At 45.5% G+C, this 26,069-nt stretch overlaps 1 protein-coding gene across 2 annotated transcripts in view; it reads right to left on the reverse strand.

Annotated features, from left to right (window-relative positions):
- Window positions 1–26,069, reverse strand: part of B4GALNT3 (beta-1,4-N-acetyl-galactosaminyltransferase 3) — a 108,271-nt gene that overhangs the window by 45,293 nt on the left and 36,909 nt on the right. Inside the window, exon 1 of one of the 2 annotated variants that reach the window (XM_039520531.1) lies at window positions 23,151–23,224. The exons of the other annotated variant lie outside the window; for it this stretch is intronic. Within the exon in view, the coding sequence (XP_039376465.1) occupies window positions 23,151–23,169 (19 nt within the window). The 5' untranslated portion in view covers window positions 23,170–23,224. Of the gene's footprint in view, window positions 1–23,150; window positions 23,225–26,069 lie in introns of those variants that run through there. 2 annotated transcript variants of the gene reach the window in all.

Consider the following 26,069-nt stretch of genomic DNA (forward strand, 5'->3'; position numbering starts at 1 on the left):
ATCTGCCTCCTGACTTCCAAGCTTGAGACTCCAGAACCTCCAGTTGGATGCCTTGCCCGAGCTTCAGCAACACGGAGGGATGTTTGGGCAACACAGCAGGCCTACTTGCTACTAGGGTCAACCGTCACTCTCCGCAAAATACCAACTTTTCAGACGTATTCGAAAAACAAAATGGAGACACTACTTTCTCACGGGGAAAACATCTGCCTGATTGACTTAGAGCCTGGAGCCAAGATTCTGTTCAGCTGAATGCATTCCATGTTGGAAACACGAATCAGCTGCCCTTAAGGATTACAGAATCTGAGAATCTGGAGAAGAGTTTCCTTGAGCAGTCCACATCCCTGGCTGGGGCCCCTGTCCTCTTTATGAAAAGGAATCATAGACTCATAGACTTTATGGTCAGAAGGGACCATTATGATCATCTAGTCTGACCTCCTGCCCAATGCAGGCCACAGAATCTCACCCACCCACTCCTGTAACAAACCCCTAACCTATGTCTGAGCTACTGAAGTCCTCAAATCGTGGTTTAAAGACCTCAAGCTGCAGAGAATCCTCCAGCAAGTGACCCGTGCCCCATGTTGCAGAGGAAGGCGAAAAACCTCCAGGGCCTCTGCCAATCTGCCCTGGAGGAAAACTCCTTCCCGACCTCAAATATGGCAATCAGCTAAACCCTGAGCATATGGGCAAGACTCACCAGCCAGCACCCAGGAAAGAATTCTCTGTAGTAACTCAGATCCCACCTCATCTAACATCCCATCACAGGCCATTGGGCATATTTACCTGCTAATAATCAAAGATCAATTAATTGCCAAAATCAGGCTATCCCATCATACCATCCCCTCCACAAACTTATCAAGCTTAGTCTTGAAGCCAGATATGTCTTTTGCCCCCACTACTCCCCTTGGAAGGCTGTTCCAGAACTTCACTCCTCTGATGGTTAGAAATCTTGGTCTAATTTCGAGTCTAAACTTCCTGATAGCCAGTTTATATCATAGACTTTAAGGTCAGAAGGGACCATTATGATCATCTAGTCTGACCTCCTGCACAATGCAGGCCACAGAATCTCACCCACCTACTCCTGTATCAAACCCCTAACCTATGTATGAGCTACTGAAGTCCTCAGATCATGGTTTAAAAACTTCAAGGTGCAGAGAATCCTCCAGCAAGTAACCTGTACCCCACGCTGCAGAGGAAGGTGAAAAAAACCCAGGGCCTCTGCCAATCTGCCCTGGAGGAAAATTCCTTCCTGACCCCAAATATGGCAATCAGCTCAACCTTGAGCATATGGGCAAGACTCACCAGCCAGATACCCAGGAAAGAATTCTCTGTAGTAACTCAGATCCCATCCCATATAACATCCCAAAGCATCTCAAGACAGGCAGATGTGTATGTAAACTAGACCACCAAGTACATAGGACCCTACTGGATCTGCAGGCAAATAAACCCAGTAACCTTTGAACTTCAACCTCCCCATTCCTTCAAGGTGCACCCTCTATTCCATGACTCCCTCCTTAAACCCTTCTCTGACAATCCCTTTCCCAAAAAAAAAAAAAACAGCCTCCCACTCCGCCAATCCAAGGCCAAGAAGAATACCTTGTCCATGAGATCCTAGATTCCCAGATACAAAGAGGGAAGACATGATACCTCATCAACTGGGAAGGGTCTGAGCCATGTGAGGGTCCTGGGAACCAGACCATTTTGTGCACGCTCCCAAAGAAGTCAGAGCCTTCCACAGAGCTCATCCCGACAAGCCCAGCCCTTTCGTACCCCAAGGAAGGGGGATGATGTCAGGATCCCAATACTGAACCCAGGCCTGCCAGGTCCTTGGGTGCCCTCCTTCGTGGTTGTGCCACAGTGATTAACAGAACCGCTGACCCTGAAAACAGCCCTAGTGCTAAATGTCCACATGCCCATAGCAGCCATGCCCCAGACCTGACAGGATGGACAGGCAGCACTCATTGTTGTACCTGGACTATATAAAGGCCTAAACAGCAAGAGGAAACTGTCCGAGCAACAGACCACTGCCTGCTGATTGCTCTTGAAACCTCCTTGTCCTGCCACCTTGCCTGACCCTGCCTGGCATGACCTTGCTTCCCCAAATCACTGACCGGGCCCCTTGGATCTTCTGGCTACTAATACCTGAGAGAACTCTGACCATTGCCCGAGACTGCCTCTGATATGATTGACCAGCCAGCTATCTGACCACTGGAGCACACTTTACTACTCTGGGTTGCCCCCAATCCCACCACAGTGAACAGGCATTAGTCTCAAGCCCCTCATAAATTGGGTAGCACTATCTGCATTTTGTTGGTGGGGAAAGTGAGGCATGGAGAGATGATGTCACACAGCAAGTCAAAGGCAGAACTGAGAATAAAACTCTTGGGCCTTATTCCTCTGCCACAGGATCTGAGCAACTTCCATTGAAACCAACAGGGCTCCAGTTATCCTGACTTCCAGATATGGTGACCAGATGTCACAATTTTATAGGGACAGTCCCGATTTTTGGGCTTATATAGGGTCCTATTACCCTCCACCCCCTGTCCAGATTTTTCGCATTTGCTGTCTGGTCACCCTACTTCCAGATGAGGCCTGAGGGTTGCCATTGTGACCCTTGGTGTTACAAAGGGTATTTCTCTTTCTCAACAATTCTTTGGGGGTGCCATCTGGAAAATACCACTGTTCTGGGGGTTAATCCCAGAAACCTTCACAAAACACAAAGGAGTGACCTTCAAAATCAAAGACTATTAGGTCAAAGATGCCGCTATTTGCAAATTAATAACTCAGTCTTCTTCCTGTGGGAAGTTTTAAATGACTGTGATGACAGTCCTTGATGGGGACGTTCAGCTGTAATGACTGTTAACCATTTCACTGCTAATAATTCAATGTCAGGATTTAAGTGGCCAATTTTCAGTTTCAAATTTAATTGCATTAGACACAGGGAAGAAACCCCTGTCATCCCACCCACACCGGTTATCCTGTCACGAGCCTCAGTGAAGCCTCAGGCCCAGATCTGATCTGATCTGCACCACTACAACCTCCTAATGTCATTGGGATAACTCCTGATCTACACTAGGTTAAATGAGAGCAGAGCCAGGCCCTCTGCGTAACCAATCAGAGCATACTATTCAGCACAAGCCACACCTCCTTTCCAGAAACCTGCCTATGCTCAGCTATTCATATTCCAGGATGCCAGCTCTGAAGTCCATCTGAGCCAGTCGCCAGTTTTATTAGCAGTGCCAAAACCAGCATGTGAATTGGTGCCCCTCAGAAATAATTGTTCTGATGAGGCTGCTGTGGAAGAGCAGTATTTCATGGTCTTGGGTAACATGCTCGTACTAGGTGGTTTTCAGGTCTGATAAATACCTTGTCCTGGCTTTAGAGAGACAAGGTGGGTGAGGGAATATCTTTGACTGGGCCAACTTCTGTTGGTGAGAAAGACAGGCTTTCGAGCTTCACAGAGCTCTTCTTCAGGGCTGGGGAAGAAAGTTGTCTTTGCTTTGGCAGTTAAGTGGCCTGGCAGGAACTTAAAGCCTTGTGTACTGTTTGAAACAACACATTATAGCTTAATTAAGATGAAGGGAGAAAGCGCAAACACCTCTTGCTGCAGCTGTTTCAGTCTGTCTGGCTGCAGTCCAACCAAGTATCTGGGTTCAGGTTAACTTATCAGGGCATTTTGTGCCAGAAGCCACTTTTTCTTTAAGAGAGAGTTTAGGTGGTAGGGAATACAGCAAATCTGTGGGAAGACCTTACATTGTCTGAGCTCACCCATGCCCCCGGATTTCTGTTGCCCCAATATGAAATGAGAAAACATACCCACTGAAGTAGATGAGAGAGCCAGATGAGAGAGCTGTCTTTATATAGGTACCACGTTCTCTCGGGATTCAGACAAGTTACACAACCGATATGGGCTCTGCTCTGGCTCTTATGTACAGCTCTTACAGAGCAAAGTGAACTAAAAACTGCCCTAAGTGGATAGCAGAGGATTCCCTTGACAATGAGGAATCATATACTGGCATAGCCATCTCTATGCCACCATCCTGCTGCACATGCTCCAGCAGTTCCCTTGAGGGGTCATGACAAGATAGCATTCTCTTGAGCACTCCCTGAGGCTTCTTTCAACTGTGCTGAGGACAGTGCCAGTTGAAATCTAGCCCCAGGAATTGGATGCCACAAATGGCTCCCTTTCAGCAGCCCTTTCAGCTGTGCCCAGCCCTTTATCCATGGATTAGATCTACAGACAAGATTAGGGAGCTCTGTCAGCACTTGCTCCTGAATCTGAATACTGTGGCTCAGGACCACTGGCTTGCATATGAGCAGACTTCAAAGTGAGGATGATTTAGCCTGGAATGAAGGCAGAGGGAGGAGGGGCCTGACTGAGGTGTTATAATTGCAAAGGATATAGAGAAGTCTCATCGCTTCCTCTTCTTTACCCTGCCCCCTAACCTGTGAGAACAAGGGGGTCACTCAGCAAAATTAAAAGGCAGGACATATAGAACAAAAAGGAAGGAAATAATCAGAGAAACCCAAGAAACCAAAATTCAGATTCAGTTTGGGATTTCACACTCCGCAAAGTTTAGGGGCGACTGGATCTGAAGTCCAAGTTCAATTCAATAGAATTCAGCTATAAAATTGAAATCCAGGTTTGGACTCCAAATTTCATCCCACACACCCCAAAATTCTGATCTGAAGCTTTGGTCCATGCTTAGAAATAATACTTCACAGTGTGTATTGTTAACCTGTGGAACTCACTATTGCAGGAGGTCATCAAGTTGGCTAACCTAATTCAGTGAAGAACCTTTCCAATTATGCAGCCTAACATCTAATCAAATGTCATGCTTCAAGGCACTAACTGACTACTACAGAAGTCAGGAAGGAATTACCTGCTTCCCGCATAAAGCAATGCACAATTGGCTAGTTTCATCATTATGGGTATTTTCACTTTACTCTGAAGGACTAATCATTGGCTACTCATTCTGAAATATCTCTAGATGAACCAATGGTCTGGTCTGTAATTGTGGCTTGAATGAGTGTTATGGCTCACAGTATGAATTCAGTGCTGATTATCTTCACGATTTGTTTTACCAATTTGGCTGCATCTTCCATAGGAGAGAGTGAAAAGAACGGAACTGTTAAGATTAGAGAGGAGACAGATAAGATGCAGGTATATAAAACAATGAATGGTATTGAGATGGTAAACTTGGCACTCCTAATTCACCCTTCCTGATAATAAAAGAACAAGGGGACCTTTGATTAAGGTGAAAGGTGTCATTTATCACTGATAAAAGGGAATAATATTTTTTTACACAACTCAGAATTAAACTTAAAGGTTTAATGAGTCTTGAAAAGTGCTCAGGTACCATGGTGATGAAGTGTCTAGAATCAGCCCCTACTGGAAACAGAATACAGGACTTGGTGAACCACTGGTCTGATCCAGTGTGGCAATTAAAAAAAGAAAAAGTTCCTGAGCACAACTGGCACCAAACACATTCCTGTAACGAATACAGAAGCCTGGCTTGAAATGAATGCCAGCTGCCAATATCGTGCTGGCATCAGCCGATGGCCTCAGAGATGACGAAGGAAGAGGTGGGGCTAATTCTCAGCACTGTACAAATATTTGCCTAACACACCAGTCACACTAGGAAACAGACACAAAGCAATTATAAGTTATTTGAGTCAGAGGTTTCCTTGCTATGTAATTTGTATTTCTATGGCTCGCTAAGATCCCAGGCAGTGGGAAATGCCTGGGAAGTGACTGAGAAAATAATGAGATCAAAATCCCTACCCCCTCCTCCCTTGGAGAAAGCTCTAGGTCTTCCCTTGGATTTCCCAGTTTCACCTCAAAAGGGCCAGCCTTTCCTTTGGGATTTCACACCTTAGAGAAGAAACTGACTTTTCCCCTGGAGTTCTTGGTGCCTCTTGGAGAAATGGGAAGAGGGAGGCATGGAGGGTGAGACTGAAACATGTAAAACAGATGGGCGAAGGGGAAAGACAGGGCAGACAGAGTGGTACATACAGGGAGTCACAGACATTGATTGTAACTCCCAACCAGATTTGCAAAGTCCAGCTGATGGCATAGAATATCTACCCTATCATCATGGGTGGTGCATGAACCCCCCATTCAGGGAGGCTAGCCCTCCTGTCCCACCCCTTCTGCCTGCTGGGGCCAGAGGAGCCCTGAGCCCCACACTGTGGCCGGAGCCGCCCCAAGCCCCAGCTGCCTGGAGGAGTCCCGAGCCAAAGAGGAAGCAATTCAGGGCTCTGCTCTCCCACTGGATCAGCTGACTCAGTGTTTCAAATTGCTTCTGGCTCACGCAGGAAGATGCACTGGGTGGACACTTAGGGGAAGTAACTGAGCCATTGGCAGTATTGTTAGTGTAGGCCTCAGCTGGAAACAAGTATTCCAATGTCAGACCAGCCGTGTAAGTAGCAGTGGTACTTGTGGCTTCCAGCATTTATGTCCCTTCATCCTCCATACTGAGGCCAGCGATGCAACGTGCAGTATTTAGCAGTAGGGCAGGTACTTCTGTTGGACATGCCAGTGTAGGTGCACATGTGGGCAAACCAGTATTGCAGGGCGAGCTTTATGATTAGTGAAGACCCCAGCAAGAACCCAGGGGCGGAACTGGGCCTTGTGCATCACTGCTTCTCCAGTCCGGCTGCTGGAGGACGACACTGTGTGGTGAGTGAATACGTCCCTCATTGGTGTGACGAGGGAGCCGAAACATGAATTGCTGATGTTACTTGAGTCCATGTGCTTTAGACCAGCTCTGGACTAGTAACAACTAATCGCACCTAGTGAGACCCCACTTCCAAGCCAGTAGCCACTGTTCACAAACTGATCTGCATCCCTACCCTGCACCCGTAGACAAAGGGGCCAAATAGAGCAGTGGGTGCAAATAGTAGGTTTAGACATTGGATGTGAGACCATCAGAAAATGGACTGTCGTGTGTGTTTGTTTGTGTTTGGGGGTTACTTGCTGTGTGCTGAGCTTGCGTTTGTCAGTCTGTTTGTTTGGTTGTTTGAGGGACCGTGTGCTCTGGCTGGCAGTTGGAGGCAGGTTTGGGCTGAGCCTTAATCAGTGGGCGGCATTCACTCAGGCCAGGGCTTTATAAACTGCTAACAGGTGTCACATAAACAGTCACATAAAAAAGAATCTGGCACATCAGAAAAAGGCAGGCTAATAAACAGGGACAAGTTTTTAAAGTGCTTGTACACAAATGCCAGAAGTCTAAATAATAAGATGGGTGAACTAGAGTGCCTTGTGATAAAGGAGGATATAGATATAATAGGCATCACAGAAACCTGGTGGACTGAGAGCAACCAATGGGACACAATCATTCCGGGGTACAAAATGTATCGGAAGGACAGAACAGGTCGTGCAGGGGGAGGAGTGGCACTATATGTGAAAGTGTAGATTCAAATGAAGTAAAAATCGTAAGCGAATCCACATGTTCCATAGAGTCTCTATGGATAGAAATTTCATGCTCTAGTAAAAATATAACATTAGGGATCTATTATCGACCACCTGACCAGGACAGTAATAGTGATGATGAAATGCTAAGGGAAATTAGAGAGGCTATCAAAATTAAGAACCCAATAATAGTGGGGGATTTCAATTATCCCCATACTGACTGGGAACATTTCACTTCAGGACAAAATGCAGAGATAAAATTTCTCGATACTTTAAATGAGTGCTTCATGGAGCAGCTGGTATGGGAACCCACAAGGGGAGAGGCAACTCTAGATTTAATCCTGAGTGGAGCTGGTCCAAGAGGTAACTATAGCAGGACCGCTTGGAAATAGTGACCATAATACAATAGCATTCAACATCCCTGTGGTGGGAAGAACACAACTGCCCAACACTGTGGCATTTAATTTCAAACTATACATAAATGAGGGGGTTAGTTAGACAAAAGTTAAAAGGTACAGTGACTAAAGTGAAATCCCTGCAAGCTGCATGGGCCCTTTTTAAAGACACCATAGTAAAGGCCCAACTTCATTGTATACCCCAAATTAAGAAACACAGTAAAAGAACTAAAAAAGAGCCACCGTGGCTTAACAACCATGTAAAGGAAGCAGTGAGAGATAAAAAGACTTCCTTTAAAAAGTGGAAGTCAAATCCTAGTGAGGCAAATAGAAAGGAGCACAAACACTGCCAACTTAAGTGCAAGAGTGTAATAAGAAAAGCCAAAGGGGAGTTTGAAGAAAACTCCAAAGGTAATAACAAAATGTTTTTTAAGTACATCAGAAGTAGGAAGCCTGCTAAACAACCAGTGGGGCCCCTTTATGATCAAAATACAAAAGGAGCGCTTAAAGACGATAAAGTCATTGCGGAGAAACTAAATGGATTCTTTGCTTCAGTCTTCACGGCTGAGGATGTTAGGGAGATTCCCAAACCTGAGCTGGCTTTTGTAGGTGACAAATCTGAGGAACTGTCACAGATTGAAGTGTCACTAGAGGAGGTTTTGGAATTAATTGATAAACTCAACATTAACAAGTCAAGATGGCATTCACCCAAGAGTTCTGAAAGAACTCAAATGTGGAACTATTAACTAAGGTTTGTAACCTGTCCTAGTACCCAATGACTGGAAGTTAGCTAATGTAACGCCAATATTTAAAAAGGGCTCTAGGGGTGATCCCGGCAATTACAGACCGGTAAGTCTAACATCGGTACCAGGCAAATTAATTGAAACAATAGTAAAGAATAAAATTGTCAGACACATAGAAAAACAAACTCTTGAGCAATAGTCAACATGGTTTCTGTAAAGGGAAATCGTGTCTTACTAATCTATTAGAATTCTTTGAAGGGGTCAACAAACATGTGGACAAGGGGGATCCGATGGACATAGTGTACTTGGATTTCCAGAAAGCCTTTGACAAGGTCCCTCACCAAAGGCTCTTACGTAAATTAAGCTGTCATGGGATAAAAGGGAAGATCCTTTCATGGATTGAGAACTGGTTAAAGGACAGGGAACAAAGGGTAGGAATAAATGGTAAATTCTCAGAATGGAGAGGGGTAACTAGTGGTGTTCCCCAAGGGTCAGTCCTGGGACCAATCCTATTCAATTTATTCATAAATGATCTGGAGAAAGGGGTAAACAGTGAGGTGGCCAAGTTTGCAGATGATACTAAACTTCTCAAGATAGTTAAGACCAAAGCAGATTGTGAAGAACTTCAAAAAGATCTCACAAAACTAAGTGATTGGGCAACAAAATGGCAAATGAAATTTAATGTGGATAAATGTAAAGTAATGCACATTGGAAAAAATAACCCCAACTATACATACAACATGATGGGGGCTAATTTAGGTACAACAAGTCAGGAAAAAGATCTTGGCGTCATCGTGGATAGTTCTCTGAAGATGTCCAAACAGGATGTTAGGAATCATTAAAAAGGGGATCGAGAATAAGACTGAGAATATATTATTGCCCTTATATAAATCCATGGTACGCCCACATCTCGAATACTGTGTACAGATGTGGTCTCCTCACCTCAAAAAAGATATTCTAGCACTAGAAAAGGTTCAGAAAAGGGCAACTAAAATGATTAGGGGTTTAGAGAGGGTCCCATACGAGGAAAGATTAAAGAGGCTAGGACTCTTCAGCTTGGAAAAGAGAAGACTAAGGGGGGACATGATAGAGGTATATAAAATCATGAGTGATGTGGAGAAAGTGGATAAGGAAAAGTTATTTACTTATTCCCATAATACAAGAACTAGGGGTCACCAAATGAAATTAATAGGCAGCAGGTTTAAAACAAATAAAAGGAAGTTCTTCTTCATGCAGTGCACAGTCAACTTGTGGAACTCCTTACCTGAGGAGGTTGTGAAGGCTAGGACTATAACAATGTTTAAAAAGGGGACTGGATAAATTCATGGTGGCTAAGTCCATAAATGGCTATTAGCCAGGATGGGTAAGAATGGTGTCCCTAGCCTCTGTTCGTCAGAGGATGGAGATGGATGGCAGGAGAGAGATCACTTGATCATTGCCTGTTAGATTCACTCCCTCTGGGGCACCTGGCATTGGCCACTGTCGGTAGACAGATACTGGGCTAGATGGACCTTTGGTCTGACCCGGTACGGCCTTTCTTATGTTCTTATGGACGTAGTCTACAAACCAAGGGGCCAGAAAGACAGGTAAGGAATATAAAGAACACCCTGCTGTTAGTTATGGTAAGAGAAAGAAGGATGCCTCTCTCCTTATACTAGGCCTGGTTAGGGCCCAGGCACTCTCTCCCTCTGAACGATGGCTGTTATTGCAGTCACGATAAGCCAGTCTCTTGGCAATGGCAAGGTCAGCAAACACAAGACAGAAAGAGAAAGAGAAGGTCTCATGTCTCATTCAACAGCAGGTGCTCCAGCTGAACAATTCAGCTTAAGCCCTCCTACAGAGCTAACAGTCCAAGAGCCAGAAATAATGACATACTAGAAGCTATCAGGTTTCAGGTTAGGAACATGATAGGAGCTGCCATATCTATTCAAACATTAGGTCCATCAAGTCCATTGTCCTGCCTGTGGCCCCAGCCAGCACTGATGTTTCAATTAGCCACATAAAGCACCTGGCCAATTGTGCAGGGGAAAATCTAGAGCCTGTCACCCACTCCCTCAGATGATCAGTTTACACTCAAAAGGATGAGAATTGACTCCCCTTGTGTCATTACTGTTGCTTGCTTAGCCACAAATGCTATTAATGCCCATAAATTATCCAGTCCTCACGATTAAGGCTGCGAGTTTGTCATGGATTCTGGGATCTCCGTGACTTCTGCAGAGGCTGGTGCAGCTGGCCTGGGGGCCGCCTGAGAAGCTCAGGCGGTCCCTGGGCCAGCCACACCGGCCACTGCTGGGGTAGTATCGGGCCACAGTACTCCCCCTCCTCCCCCCACAGCAGCAGGAGTTTGGGTGTGGGAGGGGGCTCAGCATGGGAAGGGGTGAGGTCTCTGGGTGGTGCTTCACTTGGGGGAAGGGGGCTCCCTGGAAGCAGTGACATCCCTCAGCTCCTAGGTGAAGGCATGGCCAGGCAGCTCTGTGCACTGCCTCTGCCTGCAGGCACCACCCCTGGAACTCCCACTGGCTGTGGCTCCCAGTCAATGGGAGCTGCAGAGCCAGTGCTCAGGGTGGAGGCATCACGAAGAGCTGCCTGGCCACGCCTCCACCTAGGAGCTGAGGGAGGGGGATGTCGCCACTTCTGGGCAGGCGCAGAGCCAGGTAGGGAGCCTGCCAACTGCATTCCCAGCACCAGCGAGCGTCACAGGATGTGTACTGCCCCCTGCCTTTCCCAGCACCATAGTGAAGTGCTAGACGGGACCTTGAGAGATCATCTAGTTCATCGCCCTGCTCTGAGGCAGGATTAAGCATACCTAGGCCATCCTTAGACCATGTGGAAACATTTCTTTTTGATTTTAGTGTCCCATACTGTTCTCATGTTATAGAGACCAGGTTAGGAAAAAAAAAGAAAAGAAAAGAAGGGCAGACAAGGCTGATGAAAGGAGAAGACTACTGCACCAGCAGTTTTATCCTCAGACAGTCTACAAGCGAGGGTCAAGGCTTGCAGACACTTTCGCTGGAAGGACTGCTTAGTTCTAGGGTAAAAGGCGGCTTCCATCTTCAGAAACATCCACTGAACATGGGCTTCCCAACACTGCTGCACCAAGAACTTTAACTCTGTCCTTGATGGACTTACCCCATAACCATTCTGACCGTCTCCACGCTAGTCCAGCAATAAGACACTAAACACACCTCCCAATGAGTGTTGTACAGAATGAGGAAAGGTTTCAAGAAGAGGATACACTGGGGCCTTGTGTACATTGCAGTTACAAACATATTAGGTGCTGTCCTAACCATGTTACAACAAGGCTGGGTTTCTATGTGTTGACCTGAACAAACTGTGTTATAGCCAAGTTAACCCTGAGGGTTATAGCACAGTGCCCTTCACACAGCTATAACATGATGTGATCTGACCTACACAGAGAAAAATCAAAGAAAAACTGGTGTAACTAGGTTCCCAAACCTGGTTGTAATTGTAGCATAGACAAGGCCAGAGAGGGGAAGAATACAAGGGGCATGAGATATAGATGGAGAAGGATTAGAGAGAGAATGCTGGTGAAACTGGACACTCTTCTAGTTTGTCACTCTGGCCAGGTGCTTAGCCCTTGCAGGAATCTATGATGGATCCTTGTGGTCCTCACACGTTGCAGTGTCTATCACACTCCCTGATGCACAGGTCCCATTTAGCTTTGCATCAAGTACATAAACTCTAAATGAAGGGCTCCCATGCTGAATACCCTCCTGCCATTGAAAAAAACATCTACACCAATGCTGAAACCTGCTAAATGCTGTGATTCAATTGCATTCCACTTCTAATAACACTCCTGTCTGAGCAGCCAAGCCAGTACCATACACTTTCCAAGTATCATTAAAGGTGCACGAGAGAAATAGGCCTGAGAAGCCCGTGTGGTTGTTTGGAACAGTGCTGGGCAGAAGGTGACAGAGGTGCTCAGTTCAGTGGAGGGAGGAACTATTTTCAGTGTTTCACATATACACACCACGCTATGATTGGTTACAGACGTTAACAGAAAAACGTTCCCCTAGCAAATGTACTGACCCAACCTCTCAGACTATGCAGGAGAACATGCAGTAACTTACTTTTACAGCACTCACTGACTAATGCAGACTGACCTATATCATTACACAAAAGGAACACAGAACTTAAATTAACCTTCCTAAAGACACACAGATGTGGTGGAATGATCAGGAAAAATGAAATGGCATTCAGTGATTTCTGGCTATACACCACGGGTGAAGTTTAAGTTAGGTGATGGAGAAGAGGGAGGAGTATTTTTATACATAAATGAGACCATATATACTGTGATAAATGAGGGGAGGAGGGGTAGTTCCCTTTTATGGACACCCAGCCAGCAGCTATAAAATCCCTCTTAGTAGCTGTTCTCCAATTGCTCTAGCTGTAAAGAGTTAAAAAGTCTCACTGCTATGCAGGTAAAAGGAAGTGAGTGGACACCTGGCCAAAAGAGCCAATGGGAAGGCTAGAACTTTAAAATGGAGAAAAGACTCTCCTTTTGTCTGTCTCTGTTCTCCTGGGGAGAGGCGGACAGGGCAACAGCTATGCTATAAGAAGCTTGGGCGAGGTATGAAAAATCATCAGTATCATGCCTAGAAACTACTAATTTAAAACCCCAGATATGTAAGTAGATCAGGAAACATCTAGGAAGATGCAATTAGGTTTATCCCTTTTATTTCTTTATGGCTTGTGGATTCCTCTGTGCTAACCCTGGGTGCTTTTGTTTTGCTTGTAACCTTTAAACTGGACCTCAAGAGAGCTATTCTTGGTGCTTAATCCTTGTAGTTGCTCTTTTAAAATCTAGCAATAACCTGAGTTCTCAGATGTATTTTCTTTCCTTTTTTGTTTAATAAAATTTACCTTTAAGAACAAAATTGGATTTTTGTGTCTTAAGAGGTTTGTGCATGTTGTTTAATTAGCTGGTGGTAACAGCTGATTTCCTTTCCCCTCCCCTTCTCAGCTCTTCCCTAGAGGGGGGGTGAATGGGTTTGAGAGTCCCCTACAGGAAGGATTCCCAAGTGCACCTTCCTGGGCTCTCAAAGGGGTTCTACATTTGGGTGGTGGCAGCATATACAGGGGCGGCTCTAGAAATTCGCGCCGCCCTTTCCCAGTCCCGCGGCCGGGGCAGAAGTGGCTGCGGACGGTCCCGTGGTCCTGCAGCTCCGGTGAAGCATCCGCAGGCATGCCTGCGGGAGCTCCGTCCGAGCCGCGGGACCAGCGCACCCACCGCAGTCATGCCTGCAGGAGCTCAAGCGGAGCCACGGGAAGAGGGGACCCTCCGCAGTCATGCCTGCGGCAGGTCCACTTGTCCCGGGGCTCCGGTGGACCTCCCACAGGCATGACTGCAGAAGGTCCGCCGGAGCCAAATGCCGCCCTCCCAGGACAATGCCGCCCCACGCACCTGCTTGGCGCGCTGGGGTCTGGAGCCGGCCCTGAGCATATACTAATCCAAGGTCAGAGAAAAGTTGTAACCTTGGAAATAAGACAAACCTAGAGTGGCCAGTATTAATTTTTAGAGTCCTTGCAGGCCCCCACCTTCTGCACTCCAAGTGCCAGAGTGGGGAAATCAGCCTTGACAGATACGATCAAAAAATCACTGCAGGGTGGAGATGGCTGTGATATGGATTCTATGTGATTACAAATTCCAGTTAATAAAATCTACAGGCACAAGGGAGTGAACCCATGCCCCCAGATCAGAATCTGAGTGACACTCATATTTACAGAGATTCAAGAAGTTGCAAAATCTGCTTAGACTATGAGGAAATCAGTGGAAACCCTCCCATTTCTGCTCTGCACAGGATTCTGCAAACCCCCTCATGCAAAGACCACAAGCTGTAAACAGTTTGCGTTTGTGCAAACACAAATCCCTCCATTTGACTAAGCTCAAACACCTGCATTCAGGGGTCTGGTTCATTGCTTGCAAGTTTGCAGGATCCCAGTGCCTGTGAATTTGAGAGAATCTGTAGGATCCTTCCATTGTTAATGCATAACCAAACCATTACTAAAATCAGACTAGGGTACTGCATGTAGGAATAAAAAAGTGATTTAAAAAAGTGATTTAAAAAAAAGAAAAAGCTTTAAACAATATACACAGGCAGCATCAGTTCCAGAGTTACACTCCCCAGGTGGGAGCTCACTATTGTTATTATGTCGCAATAGAGAACACATGATTGTAGAAAAGAGACCAAAGATGGCCCAGTGGGTAGAGCCCTAGTTTGGGCTGTAGAAAACCTGGGTTCAATTCCTGCGCTATTAAAAAAAAATCCTTAGTGTGTGTGTCAGTTCCCAATCTACAAAATGAGGATAACAGCATCTACCTTATAGGGGCATTGTGAGGTTAAAGATTCTGAGATGTGAGGACAATGGAGTCTGACCTCAATGTATGAGGATTCAGGAAATGTTATAGTGAACATGTATTTGCAAGGTCAGACCAGTGCAAGAACTGCACACACAGTTACACATGGGACAGACAAGATTGTCCATGACCATCGCAGGCTGTTGAGTTCTTACTTTGTGCTGATCCTAAGGTGTTAATGTGCCTTGCTTCAAAACAGCTAATGGCAACGTGACAAAGCTACTCTATCATGGGCTGTTGCTTCCTAATTGCTGGGGTCAACCTCTGATATGCTTTCAAGTTTGACTTCAGTGTGCCTTTATATTGTTTGTACTGGCTACCAGGAGACTGGGTGCCCAGCTGACCAAAACCATGGCCTTGGGTATCCTCAAATCAGCCATATGAACAAGATGCTCAGACCAGTGTAGCTGAGCTTTTACGAGCCAGACATCTGACAATGATTAAGGATTAAGATATTGGGAATCTTGTCCCCACTGTTTAACCCTGCAAACAGACCAGAGTCAGCACATATGGAACTGATCAAGTTTCTTAATGTGGTGCCACATGAGGCACTCAGGTACTAAGGTGATGGGGGGCCCTACAAGATAGAGATAGAGCATCCAAGCTGAGCACTGCTGTCAATCACAGCTCCTTTGGGTTACAGTGATCATTGCACAGGAAGGATAATAGCATTCCTAATAGGGGCCTCTCCTGCAAGAGGGAACTATACAAGTTCATGGAGGATAAGCTATTAGCCAGGATGGACAGGGATGGTGTCCCTAGCCTCTGTTTGCCAGAAGCTGGGAATGGGCAACAGGGGATGGATCAGTTGATAGTTACCTGCTCTGTTCATTCCCTCTGGGGCACCTGGCATTGGCCACTGTCGGAAGACAGGATACTGGGCTAGATGGACCTTTGGTTTGACCCAGTATGGCTGCTCTTATGTAACGTCAGGGGTGAAATTCATCCCTATTCATAAGGGCCTCTGAACCACTTAAGTCTCCAAACCAGCAGCGCCTCTGCACACGGGTGAAATTTCACATTGAAAGAGTAGAATCCAAGACTAGGAAGAAATATTTAATGGGAGATTGAATGGCGAAGTAGAGTCTATAAATGTAAAACCCACTGATCACACTATTTTCATTATTATCGGCATTCAGTTTGAATTAAAAGTGCAAATGGTTTAAGTAGCTCTGAGCACAAACAAAAATATCCCACACCAAAAAGAGGAAGTAAAATCTGCCTGGAGAAATATAGGAATTTGTTTTTTTATGAATTTCTATACAAAAACAAGTGGAAATCCTGTCAAACACCATGAACATAATTGAAACACAGATTGTGTAAAATCAGGATGGAAATGAAATGTAAAAAGAGAAAAGATGACAAATTAAAAAATTAACCCAAGATATTTAGGCTGGCATTTTAAAAAGGTGTTAGGCAGCTAACTCATGGTGTAAGAACTTCTAAAGAATAGAATAATCCTTTAAGACTGCAATAAATTGACCTTTTCCCCAGTTCACAAAGGACTCACTGCCACACCCAGAGTCTTTTTCCAGGTGGTTTAAATTTCACAACATATGCACAATTAATAAAACCAGTTCCACAGCTCATCATGGGCTACAGCTGCCAGGGGATTTTCCCCTTTACCTCTCACCCTTCTTGCTTCAGGGTTTCCTGCAGGAATCTTCCATGCTCTATTCACTGAGCACTACCACCTAGGGCTTTCTGCATGGAAGCCTTTTTTCCCCAGCAGGTTCCCACTGCCTCCCATCCCTGGGGACTCTGGCAGCCTCTCCCAGGGGACTTCCTATTGCTAGTTCTTGTAGCTCTGAGTATGTCTACACTACGAAATTAGGTCGATTTTATAGAAGTAGATTTTTAGACATCGATTTTATACAGTCGATTCCGTATGTCCACACTAAGTGCATTAAGTCAGTGGAATGCATCCTCACTACCGTGGCTAGCATTGACTTACGGAGTGGTGCACTGTGGTGCTCAGGAACCCGCTGCTGTTGTGAACATTGTCAACACCTTGCACATCATCCTGCAGTATGTGAAGAACCTGCAAAAGCAGGTGAAGAGGCGACGACAGCGCGATCACGATAGTGATGAGGACATGGACACAGATGTCTCTCAAAGCATAGGCCCTGGCAATTTGGACATCAAGGTGGTAATGGGGCAGGTTACTGCCATGGAATGCCAATTCTGGACCCGGGAAACAAGCACAGACTGGTGGGATCGCATAGTGTTGCAGGTGTGGGATGATTCCCAGTGGCTGTGAAACTTTTGCATGGGTAAGGGCACTTTCATGGAACATTGTGACTTGCTTTCCCCTGCCCTGAAGTGCAAGAATACCAAGATGAGAGCAGCCCGCACAGTTGAGAAGTGAGTGGTGATAGCCCTCTGGAAGCTTGCAACACCAGACAGCTGCTACCAGTCAGCCAGGAATCAATTTGGAGTGGGCAAATCTACTGTGGGGGCTGCTGTGATTCAAGCAGCCAATGCAATCATTGAGCTGCTGCTATCAAGGGTAGTGACTGTGGGAAATGTGCAGGTCATAGTGGGTGGCTTTGCTGCAATGGGGTTCCCTAACTATGGTGTGGTGTTAGACGGAATGCATATCCCTATCTTGGGACCGGACCACCTTGGCAGCCAGTACATAAACCACAAGGGGTACTTTTCAATGGTGCTGCAAGCACTGGTGGATCACAAAGGGACGTTTCACCGACATCCACGTGGGATGGCTGGGAAAGGTGCATGACGCTCGCATCTTCAGGAACTCTAGTCTGTTTGAACAGCTGCAGGAAGGAACTTACTTCCCAGACCAGAAAATTACTGTTGGGGATGTTGAAATGCCTCTAGTTATCCTTGGGGACCCAGCCTACCCATTAATGCCATGGCTCATGAAGCCATACACAGGCACCCTGGACAGTAGTAAGGAGCAGTTCAACTACAGGCTGAGCAAGTGCGGAATGGTGGTAGACATAGGCATGCACAGCACATTTCATTAGGGTGTGCACCCAGGGAAATTTATTTATTTTTAAAGGCCGAACATTTATTGAATACTCAATCATAAAGGACATTATTTTTATTCATCAAACAAGCTAAAGAACTAAAACTTAACTAAAAACTTAATTTTTTTTAAATTAACAACTAAACTTTACTTTAAAAATGAGACACCGTTCTTAACCGAGGAGTCCGAGGTATTTGCACTACTATCAGCACATGCATTATAATTCAGTTTGTCTGCTCCTTTTTTTTAATCTTAACAATAAACCGATCCATATTTTAAAATTAAAAGGGGGTATCATACGATTGAATTAAAATGTAAAGCCACGGGCTTGTTATGCTATTTCAGTAGAGTACAAGCGACGAAGATTACAAACACTGTTAGACACTGCTGAGCAGGCTTGATGCGGCCGCTTATATAGGTCAAAGAATTTTCTAGAATAGTAGTCGGAGGGGGAGGGGAGGACCAATGGTAATGCGGCGTCGCAGTAGTGGGGACGCATGCTGCGAGCAAACGCAGGCTTTCTATACATTTCTACAACATCTATATTATGCAATAAGTGCCAAATTGTGTAATACACCTCTACCCCGATCTAATGGGACCCGATATAACACGAATTCAGATATAACGCAGTAAAGCAGCACTCCGGGGGAGAGGGGGGGCGCTACGCCCTCCGGCAGATCAAAGCAAGTTCGATATAACGTGGTTTCACCTCTAACGCAGTAAGATTTTTTTTGACTCCCGAGGACAGCGTTATATCGGGGTAGAGGTGTGCAACAATCCATACTTTAAAACTAAAAGAGCATATCATGTGATTAAATTAAAATGCAAAGCCGAGGGCCACATCGGGGTGGGGAAATTGTATGCAGGGTCGGGGCAGGGGGTTGGGTGCGGGAAGGAGTGCGGGGTGTGGGAGGGAGTGTGCTGTGCAGGAACAGGCTCAGGGCAAGGGATTGGGGCAGAGGAGGGGTGCAGCATGTATGAGGGGGCTCAGGGAAGGGGGTTGGGGTGCAGGAGGGGTGTGGAATGCAGGCAGGGGGCTTAGGGCAGGAAGTTGGGATGCATGGGGATGCAGGGTGTGACAGGGGGCTCAGGGTAGGGAGTTGGGGTGCAGGAGGGACCATCCCTGACAGGGGTTTGTCCAACCTGTTATTAAAAACCTCTAGTGATTGGGGATTCCACAACCTCCCTTGGAGGCTTATTCCAGAGCTTTAACTATCCTTATAGTTAGAAAAGTTTTTCCTAATATGTAACCTACATCTCCCTTGGAGATTTAGCCCATTACTTCTTGTCCTACTTTCAGTGGACATGAAAAACAAGTTATCACAGTCCTCTTTATAACAGCCCTTAGCATATTTGAAGACTGTTGTCAGGTCCTGCCTCAGCCTTTTTTCCCCTCAAGATTAAACATGCCCAGTTTTGTTTTTTTTTAACCTTCCTTTGTAGGTCAGATTTTTTCAACCTTTTTCATTTGTGTTGCTCTCTAGTTTGTCCACATCTTTCCTAAGATGGGGTGCCCAGAATTGGACACTGTACCCTCCAGCTCAAGAGAAACATCTGGGGTGATCTGTGTATCAGTAAAGGGCAAGGAGAGAGCAGTCACTATTGTGGGTTTTTCTGTGACACTGACAAGATCAAGGTCTGAGAACAGGGACACACATGCCTGGAACACATGATCACTCTGAACAGGTGAGAAGGCTTTATTTGGCATGGCTTTACAAGGCTGAGAGGCAAAGAGGGAAATTAATGAGGGTAAGGAGTTTGTTAGGGGTTACATACATTATTTTTAGGCTTGCCACAATTATGGCACAATTAGATTTTTATTTTTTTATAATTTTGATTGATAAAATTTGAAAAAATGCTTAAAATAAACATTGATATTATCTATTTAAAATTTCACAGTTGAGGGAAATTATAGGGGGCAGAGAGTGATTATTTAATGACAGACGTTGAAATTCAAAAATTTAAAGCTTTATAAATGTAAAGCTTTGTTAAAAGACAAATTCTAACATTATATGTCAAAATAGATGAAGTAAATATCCTTAAATCAAACTCTAATAAGTTCTCAAACAACATTTTTCTTGCTTTGCTTATCAGTAAACTTTGATGATCATTAATGGAAATATTGTTTCATCGGTTTGTATGCGTATGGTGTAATGGATGTTTACCGACCTTTACAGATTAAAATCTATTCCTTTCAAGCCTAAATTATTTTCCTCATTTCAGTATTATTTGAGACGATGGAGAAACTCCTCTTGTGAGGACACTTTGTATCGGAAACCAAGAATGCTCCCCTGACAGAGTGACATCTTGAAGAAGGAAGTTAAGAAGAAACTTGAGACTCAGATAAGAATCATCTGGTCCTACATCTTGAGAGAGTTCTCAGGGAGATCAAATGTGAAATAGCAGTAATACCAAGGAGGAAATGCAATATTAAGCAAAGGCAGGAAAGACAAATGAGTGTAACCCTTAGAGAAGTAGAACCTCATAGGGTAAAAGCAGAACAGCTTATGTGGGGAGAAATTGTGCTTCTCTAACCTGTGGCAGTGCTTTGGAAAAGTTAGTAGAGAATGCTGACTCAGTGGACACAGTTTACTGGGATTTGCACAAAGTTTTTAACAAAGACCCTCATATAAGCCTGTTATTAAAGAAAATAAATATCCAAGGATACAATGGGACATATTGTCAGAGCTTAAAAACTGGCTAAATCACATGCAAAAAAACCTTTGTTAACATGGAGTTAAGGTTGCTGGCACTCAGCAGTGCCCTGTGCTCCTCATGCCCTTCCAGAATGAGAGTGTTTAATTCCCCAAACTCAAACACTGACAAACATTGTCAGGAAATGTAGAGTTAAGATCCCCTTGCAAGATAATTACTGGTACAAGAAAAAACAAAACATCAAAATACCAGGAGTGTGGGGTTAAGGTGACTATTCACACACTACACTGCATGGTGCTACCCCATAACAGAAATCAGATGATTTCAATGAACAGTAGCTTCTCACAGTGAGGAGAAGTTAATAGTGGGGTATAGGGTTGCCAACTTTCTCATTGCAGAAAATTGAACACCCTTGCTCTGCCCCCACCACACCCCTTCCTCGAGGCCCCGCCCTGCACACCCCTTCTCTGAGGCCCCATCCCCTGCTCACTCCATTCCCCCCTCCCTCCATTGCTCACTCTCTCCCACCCTTGTTCACTTGCTTATTTTCACTGGGCTGGGGCAGGGGCTTGGGATGCAGGGGGTGAGGGCTCCAGCTGTGGGCTCTGTGGTGAGGACAGGGATGAAGGGTTTGGGGTGCAGGAGGGAGCTCTGGGCTAGGGCCAACCTATTTGGAATGTAGGAGGGGGCTCAGGGCTGGGGGTGGGGGCACAGGAGGGGGTTCAGGATGCTGGCTCTGGGTGGCATTGACCACAGGTGGCCCCAGTATTTCCCGGGGATGGAGGAAGTCTGTGCATCTCCTGGGAAGCAGTAGCATGTCCCTCCAGCTCCTAGGCGGAAGGGTGGCCAGAGGGATCTATGCGCTGCCCCTGCCCACAGGCGCTGGCCCCGCACCTTCAATTGGCCATGGTTCTCAGCCAATGGGAGCTGTGGAGCCGGTGCTTGGGGTGGTGCCTGCAGGTGGGGGCAGTGCGCGGAGCCCCCCTGGCCATCCCTCTGCCTAGGAGCTGGAGGGACATGCTGGCCACTTCCCAGAAGCCATACAGAACCTGCTGGCCCCACTGCGGCCAACCAGACTTTTAGTGGCCCAGTCAGCTGTGCTACCGGAGCTACCAGGATCCCTTTTCAAACGGGTATTCCAGTCGAAAACTATGCCTGGCAATCCTAGGGGGTATCCTGGTGCACTGTTTCAGTGTCAGTATTATTTTATGTGCGTATTAATTAGAGATGGATTAACAGGTTGGATTCAAAGTCCATTGAAGCCAATGAGAATCTTTCCATTAATTTTAGATGGCTTTGGATCAGGTTCTAAAACTGATACCTCCCTTTGAATTCAAACTCCTGGATCCAAATTCACCTCTATGGTTTAGGTTCCAAATTCAAATCAGAAGGAGAGACTGTTTTCTGGTTTGGGTTTGAATGTGGCCAAACTCTCCCAAGAATATTTTAGCATAAAACAAGGAATCTCATGTCATCAGTTGAGAGTGCCTGAAGTTTTACAGAAATACCTCCTGAGATTTTGACCCCACCAATTGTGAACCCAAAGTGCCAGCCTAAATCTAATCTGGCTCCACCTATCAACTCCACCTCTTTGGAAGAAATTATCATCCCAGTCATCAGCATGTAAAACATTGCCTCAAATTGCACCTAGCTATTTGTGCATTTTCATCTCCCTATGAAGCATAAGGTATTGGCCACTGGGAGAGGCAGGTAACCAAGCAAGCTGGTTCAGTAGTTTGATCTGCTATAGGAAATCCTATGTTCCTTTGCACTTGCCCTCTTAAAAACATAATAGGCCTCTCACACAGCATGGGAGTCAAGAGCTCTTCCAAACTCAGACAGATGGCACAGAACCAGAATTCTCACACACAAATCAGGCCGCTCGCCCTCCCATTCCAACACCCTGCCTCAGAGGGAACATACATTCCATAGTGGAAAGGACCTCACCGTAGACATTGAGTTCTGGGATCCCTTTACCAGGTTTATTTATATAGCTCTGTGTTGCCATGGCGAAGAACATTATTATGTAAAGGAAACTCTCTCCGTAAACTCTTACTCAATGGCAACAGAATGCCAAAACATGAATTTTTTTCATATTGTTATTCCTCCTCCTGCTGTGCTAACTTCCACCTAGCATCCTGCTCAAGGGCTCAAGCCTGCCTGTAAGACATTTATGGCAAAGTTCTTCCTAGGGATGAAACTAATCAGATTCCACAGAAATTACCCTAAAACCTATAGCATTCACTAGATAACTGTCTCCGTTTGATAGGTGTTTTATCCATTCCATATAAGTGATATAATTCTCAATTAAACTCCATAGGGTGGTTCAAAAAACCCATAATAAAATTATCACTTTCAATTAAATTCAATTGGAATGTTCCATCTAAAGAGGAAGAGGGTCTCTTATTGTGTGATTCCAGGCCAGTAGGTGCCTAACAGATTCACAGGGCCAGAAGAGACCATTATGATCATCTTCCTATTGACTGTATAGCACAGGCCAGAGAATGTCACACACTGCCTCCCACATCAACCCAGTACAAGAGTATTAGGATTAAAATCTTGCAGTGGCACTTACTGGCTCTGACAGAGGACATTTACAGCCTCACCTGAGACTTCATCCAAAAACTGCTTCTGACCTTTATGGAAAAGTCCAACAGAATTTACCAAGGGCATGATCAACTGTCTATACCATTCTAGAGCAGGGATATAATTCCCTAAAGCATTCTACAGGTCAGTTCTAGAAACTCTATAGAAAGGCAGTCATTCTCTTTTAAATTCTATGGGTTTTTAGAGTAATTTCTAATGAACCCTTTGATTCTATCCCTTGTGACAAAGTTCCTCCTCTACCTTGGTGGGTCCTGCGCTTATTTGGCAGATTTGCTCACCTCAGTGATCTTCCCCACAGTCTGGGTCAACTCCTCCTGTGTCTGATCAGGAGTTGGGAGGTTTGGGGGGAACCAGGGCCCGCCCTCTACTCCAGGTTCCAGCCCAGGGCCCTGTGGATTGCAGCTGTCTCTAGTGCCTCCTGTAACAGTTGCATGACAGCTACAACTCCCTGGGCTACTTCCCCATGGCCTCCTCCAAACACCTTCTTTATCCTCACCACGGGACCTTCCTCCTGGTGTCTGATAACGCTTGTACTCCTCAATCCTCCAGCAGCACACCCTCTCACTTCCAGCTCCAGCTCCACCCACACCCACACACGCTCCCCCCTCCCTGAGTGGAGTGAGCTCCTTTTTAAACCCAGGTGCCCTGATTAGCCTGCCTTGATTGGCTGCAGGTGTTCTAATCAGCCTGTCTGCCTTAACTGGTTCTAGCAGGTTCCTGATTACTCTAGTGCAGCCCCTGCTCCGGTCACTCAGGGTATGGCTACACTTGAGATTTGCAGCGCTGGTGGAGGCTTTCCAGTGCTGCAATTAGTAAGTGTCCACACCTGCAGGGCACATCCAGCGCTGCAACTCCCTGGCTGCAGCGCTGGCCGTACACCTGGGTCTGCCTAGGGAATAAGCATTGCAGCGCTGGTGATCCAGCGCTGCTCATCAAGTGTGGACACACACCAGCGCTGTTATTGGCCTCCAGGGTATTAGCAGATATCCCAGAATGCTTTTAACTAAATTACTCTCTTTGTTTTGTTGTGAACTCAGAGCTCCGGCTCTGCTCCCGGAGCTGCTTATCTAAAAAACAAACACAGCTCCTGTTTGCTGTGATCAATCAAACGAGATAACCCCTGTGAATGAGGCAGGCAGGAAGTGAGTGTTTGCTTGACAGAGAAGATGCAGGCTGTTTGCAATTAAGAGTTAAGAAGGGGTCGGGAACATTTTCTGATTTTTTCAAGGCAGGAAGCTAACATACAGTGTTGGCTCCAAAAATTCACTCTCTCTCTCTCCCCACGCTCCCTGTCACACTACACCCCACCCCAGCCCCCTCTTTTGAAAAGCACGTTGCTGCCACTTGAACGCTGGGATAGCTGCCCATAATGCATCACTCCCAACAGCGCTGCAAATGCGGCCACAACACCAGCGCTGGTAGCTGTGAGTGTGGCCACACACCAGTGCTGTTCCTACACAGCTGGATGACCAGCGCTGCAACTCGTAATTGTAGCCATACCCTCAGGGAACAGAAAACGACTCAGCCAGTGACCAGTATATTTGCCCTCTTCCAGACTCTTGTACCCCACTGGCCTGGGTCTGTCACACCCTGTTCAATTCCACATGACTTTTCCATAAGGGGAAGTTTATAAACCCTTATACAAATTAACCACCCTGTCAATATATCAATATCGAATTACTTCTGCACAGGACGAACTAGCAAGAAGGCAGCTAGCCTGTTTACTATCTTTTTCATGTGAACCCCATGGGACAAGTTGTTAACCATCTTTCCCCAAGTGCCAATCAGGTACGCACTCATAAAGCACCAGGTACATTTAACTGGAAACAGAGCTTCAGACCTCAGCGCTGACTGCCCATAAATGTATGCTGTAACTGACATGTTACATATTGTTATACAGCAATGAATTCTTACACTACAACACTTTCTGGGATGAAGGTGACTCCATAACTTTCTAACATCCATAAATAATCCATTGCAGTTTACACAATGATTGCTTGCTAAATCTATTCATGTTCAGCACACTGACACTCCTAAGGTACTTTGCAGATCCATTCACCACTGAAGGATAAACAGCATTTGTGGGAGTAAACTGTCCCACTCATGTCAATGGGTTGGTAACTCTGAAACCCAACATTTACAATTAAAGAGTGGAAAACTGCCTAAGTGACTTAGGAGCACAAATCCCATTGAAAAGCACTGGGACTTGTGCTCTGAAGTCCCACAGGAGCTTTTGAAAATCCCACCCTAAAATGGCAACATTGTGCTGATTGGTTTACCAGAAGCATCCAGCTACAGTAGCTCTCCCAAAATCCTAAATTACATGCCAGATCTTTTCAGGTTCCAGATATCTCAACTGCTCCCTGCCCAGCTGTCAAAATATCCAGCTTCACCCCTGACAACTTTCAGACAGTTATCACTACAAGAATCTGCAGCATATTAAACACTGAAAATGTAGGGACAGTGTTAAATAAATTTCGTTTACTATCAAAATTAATTCCACAAGAGTTACTGGGCTAAGTGTATTATTCTTGTTCTTAATTTATTCATGAAAACCTTTTATTTTCCTTTTAAATGATGCTGCCACAGAATTTTCAGAGTGCCAAGGGACCCAGGAATCTTGTTGTAGAATTTGGGCCCAGCTTGCTGTGGAGTACACAGGATCTTGCCTATTATATTGTGCAATACATACAGACAACATTACTACAGCCTACATACAATACCCAAAGTGGCGAAATTAGACTATCCCATTACCTGTGAACTTACCCACACAAAAAAAAGTTCAAAATGTGGGTGCAATCCACTACTGTGTGCTAGAAAGTTAAGACATTGGCTGCTTATGTCAGGCCAGATGCTTTGCTGATGTAAACTGGTGTAAGCTCCTTGA

The sequence above is a fragment of the Mauremys reevesii genome, linkage group 1 (genome assembly GCF_016161935.1).
Source record: "Mauremys reevesii isolate NIE-2019 linkage group 1, ASM1616193v1, whole genome shotgun sequence".
Lineage (NCBI taxonomy): Eukaryota > Metazoa > Chordata > Testudines > Geoemydidae > Mauremys > Mauremys reevesii.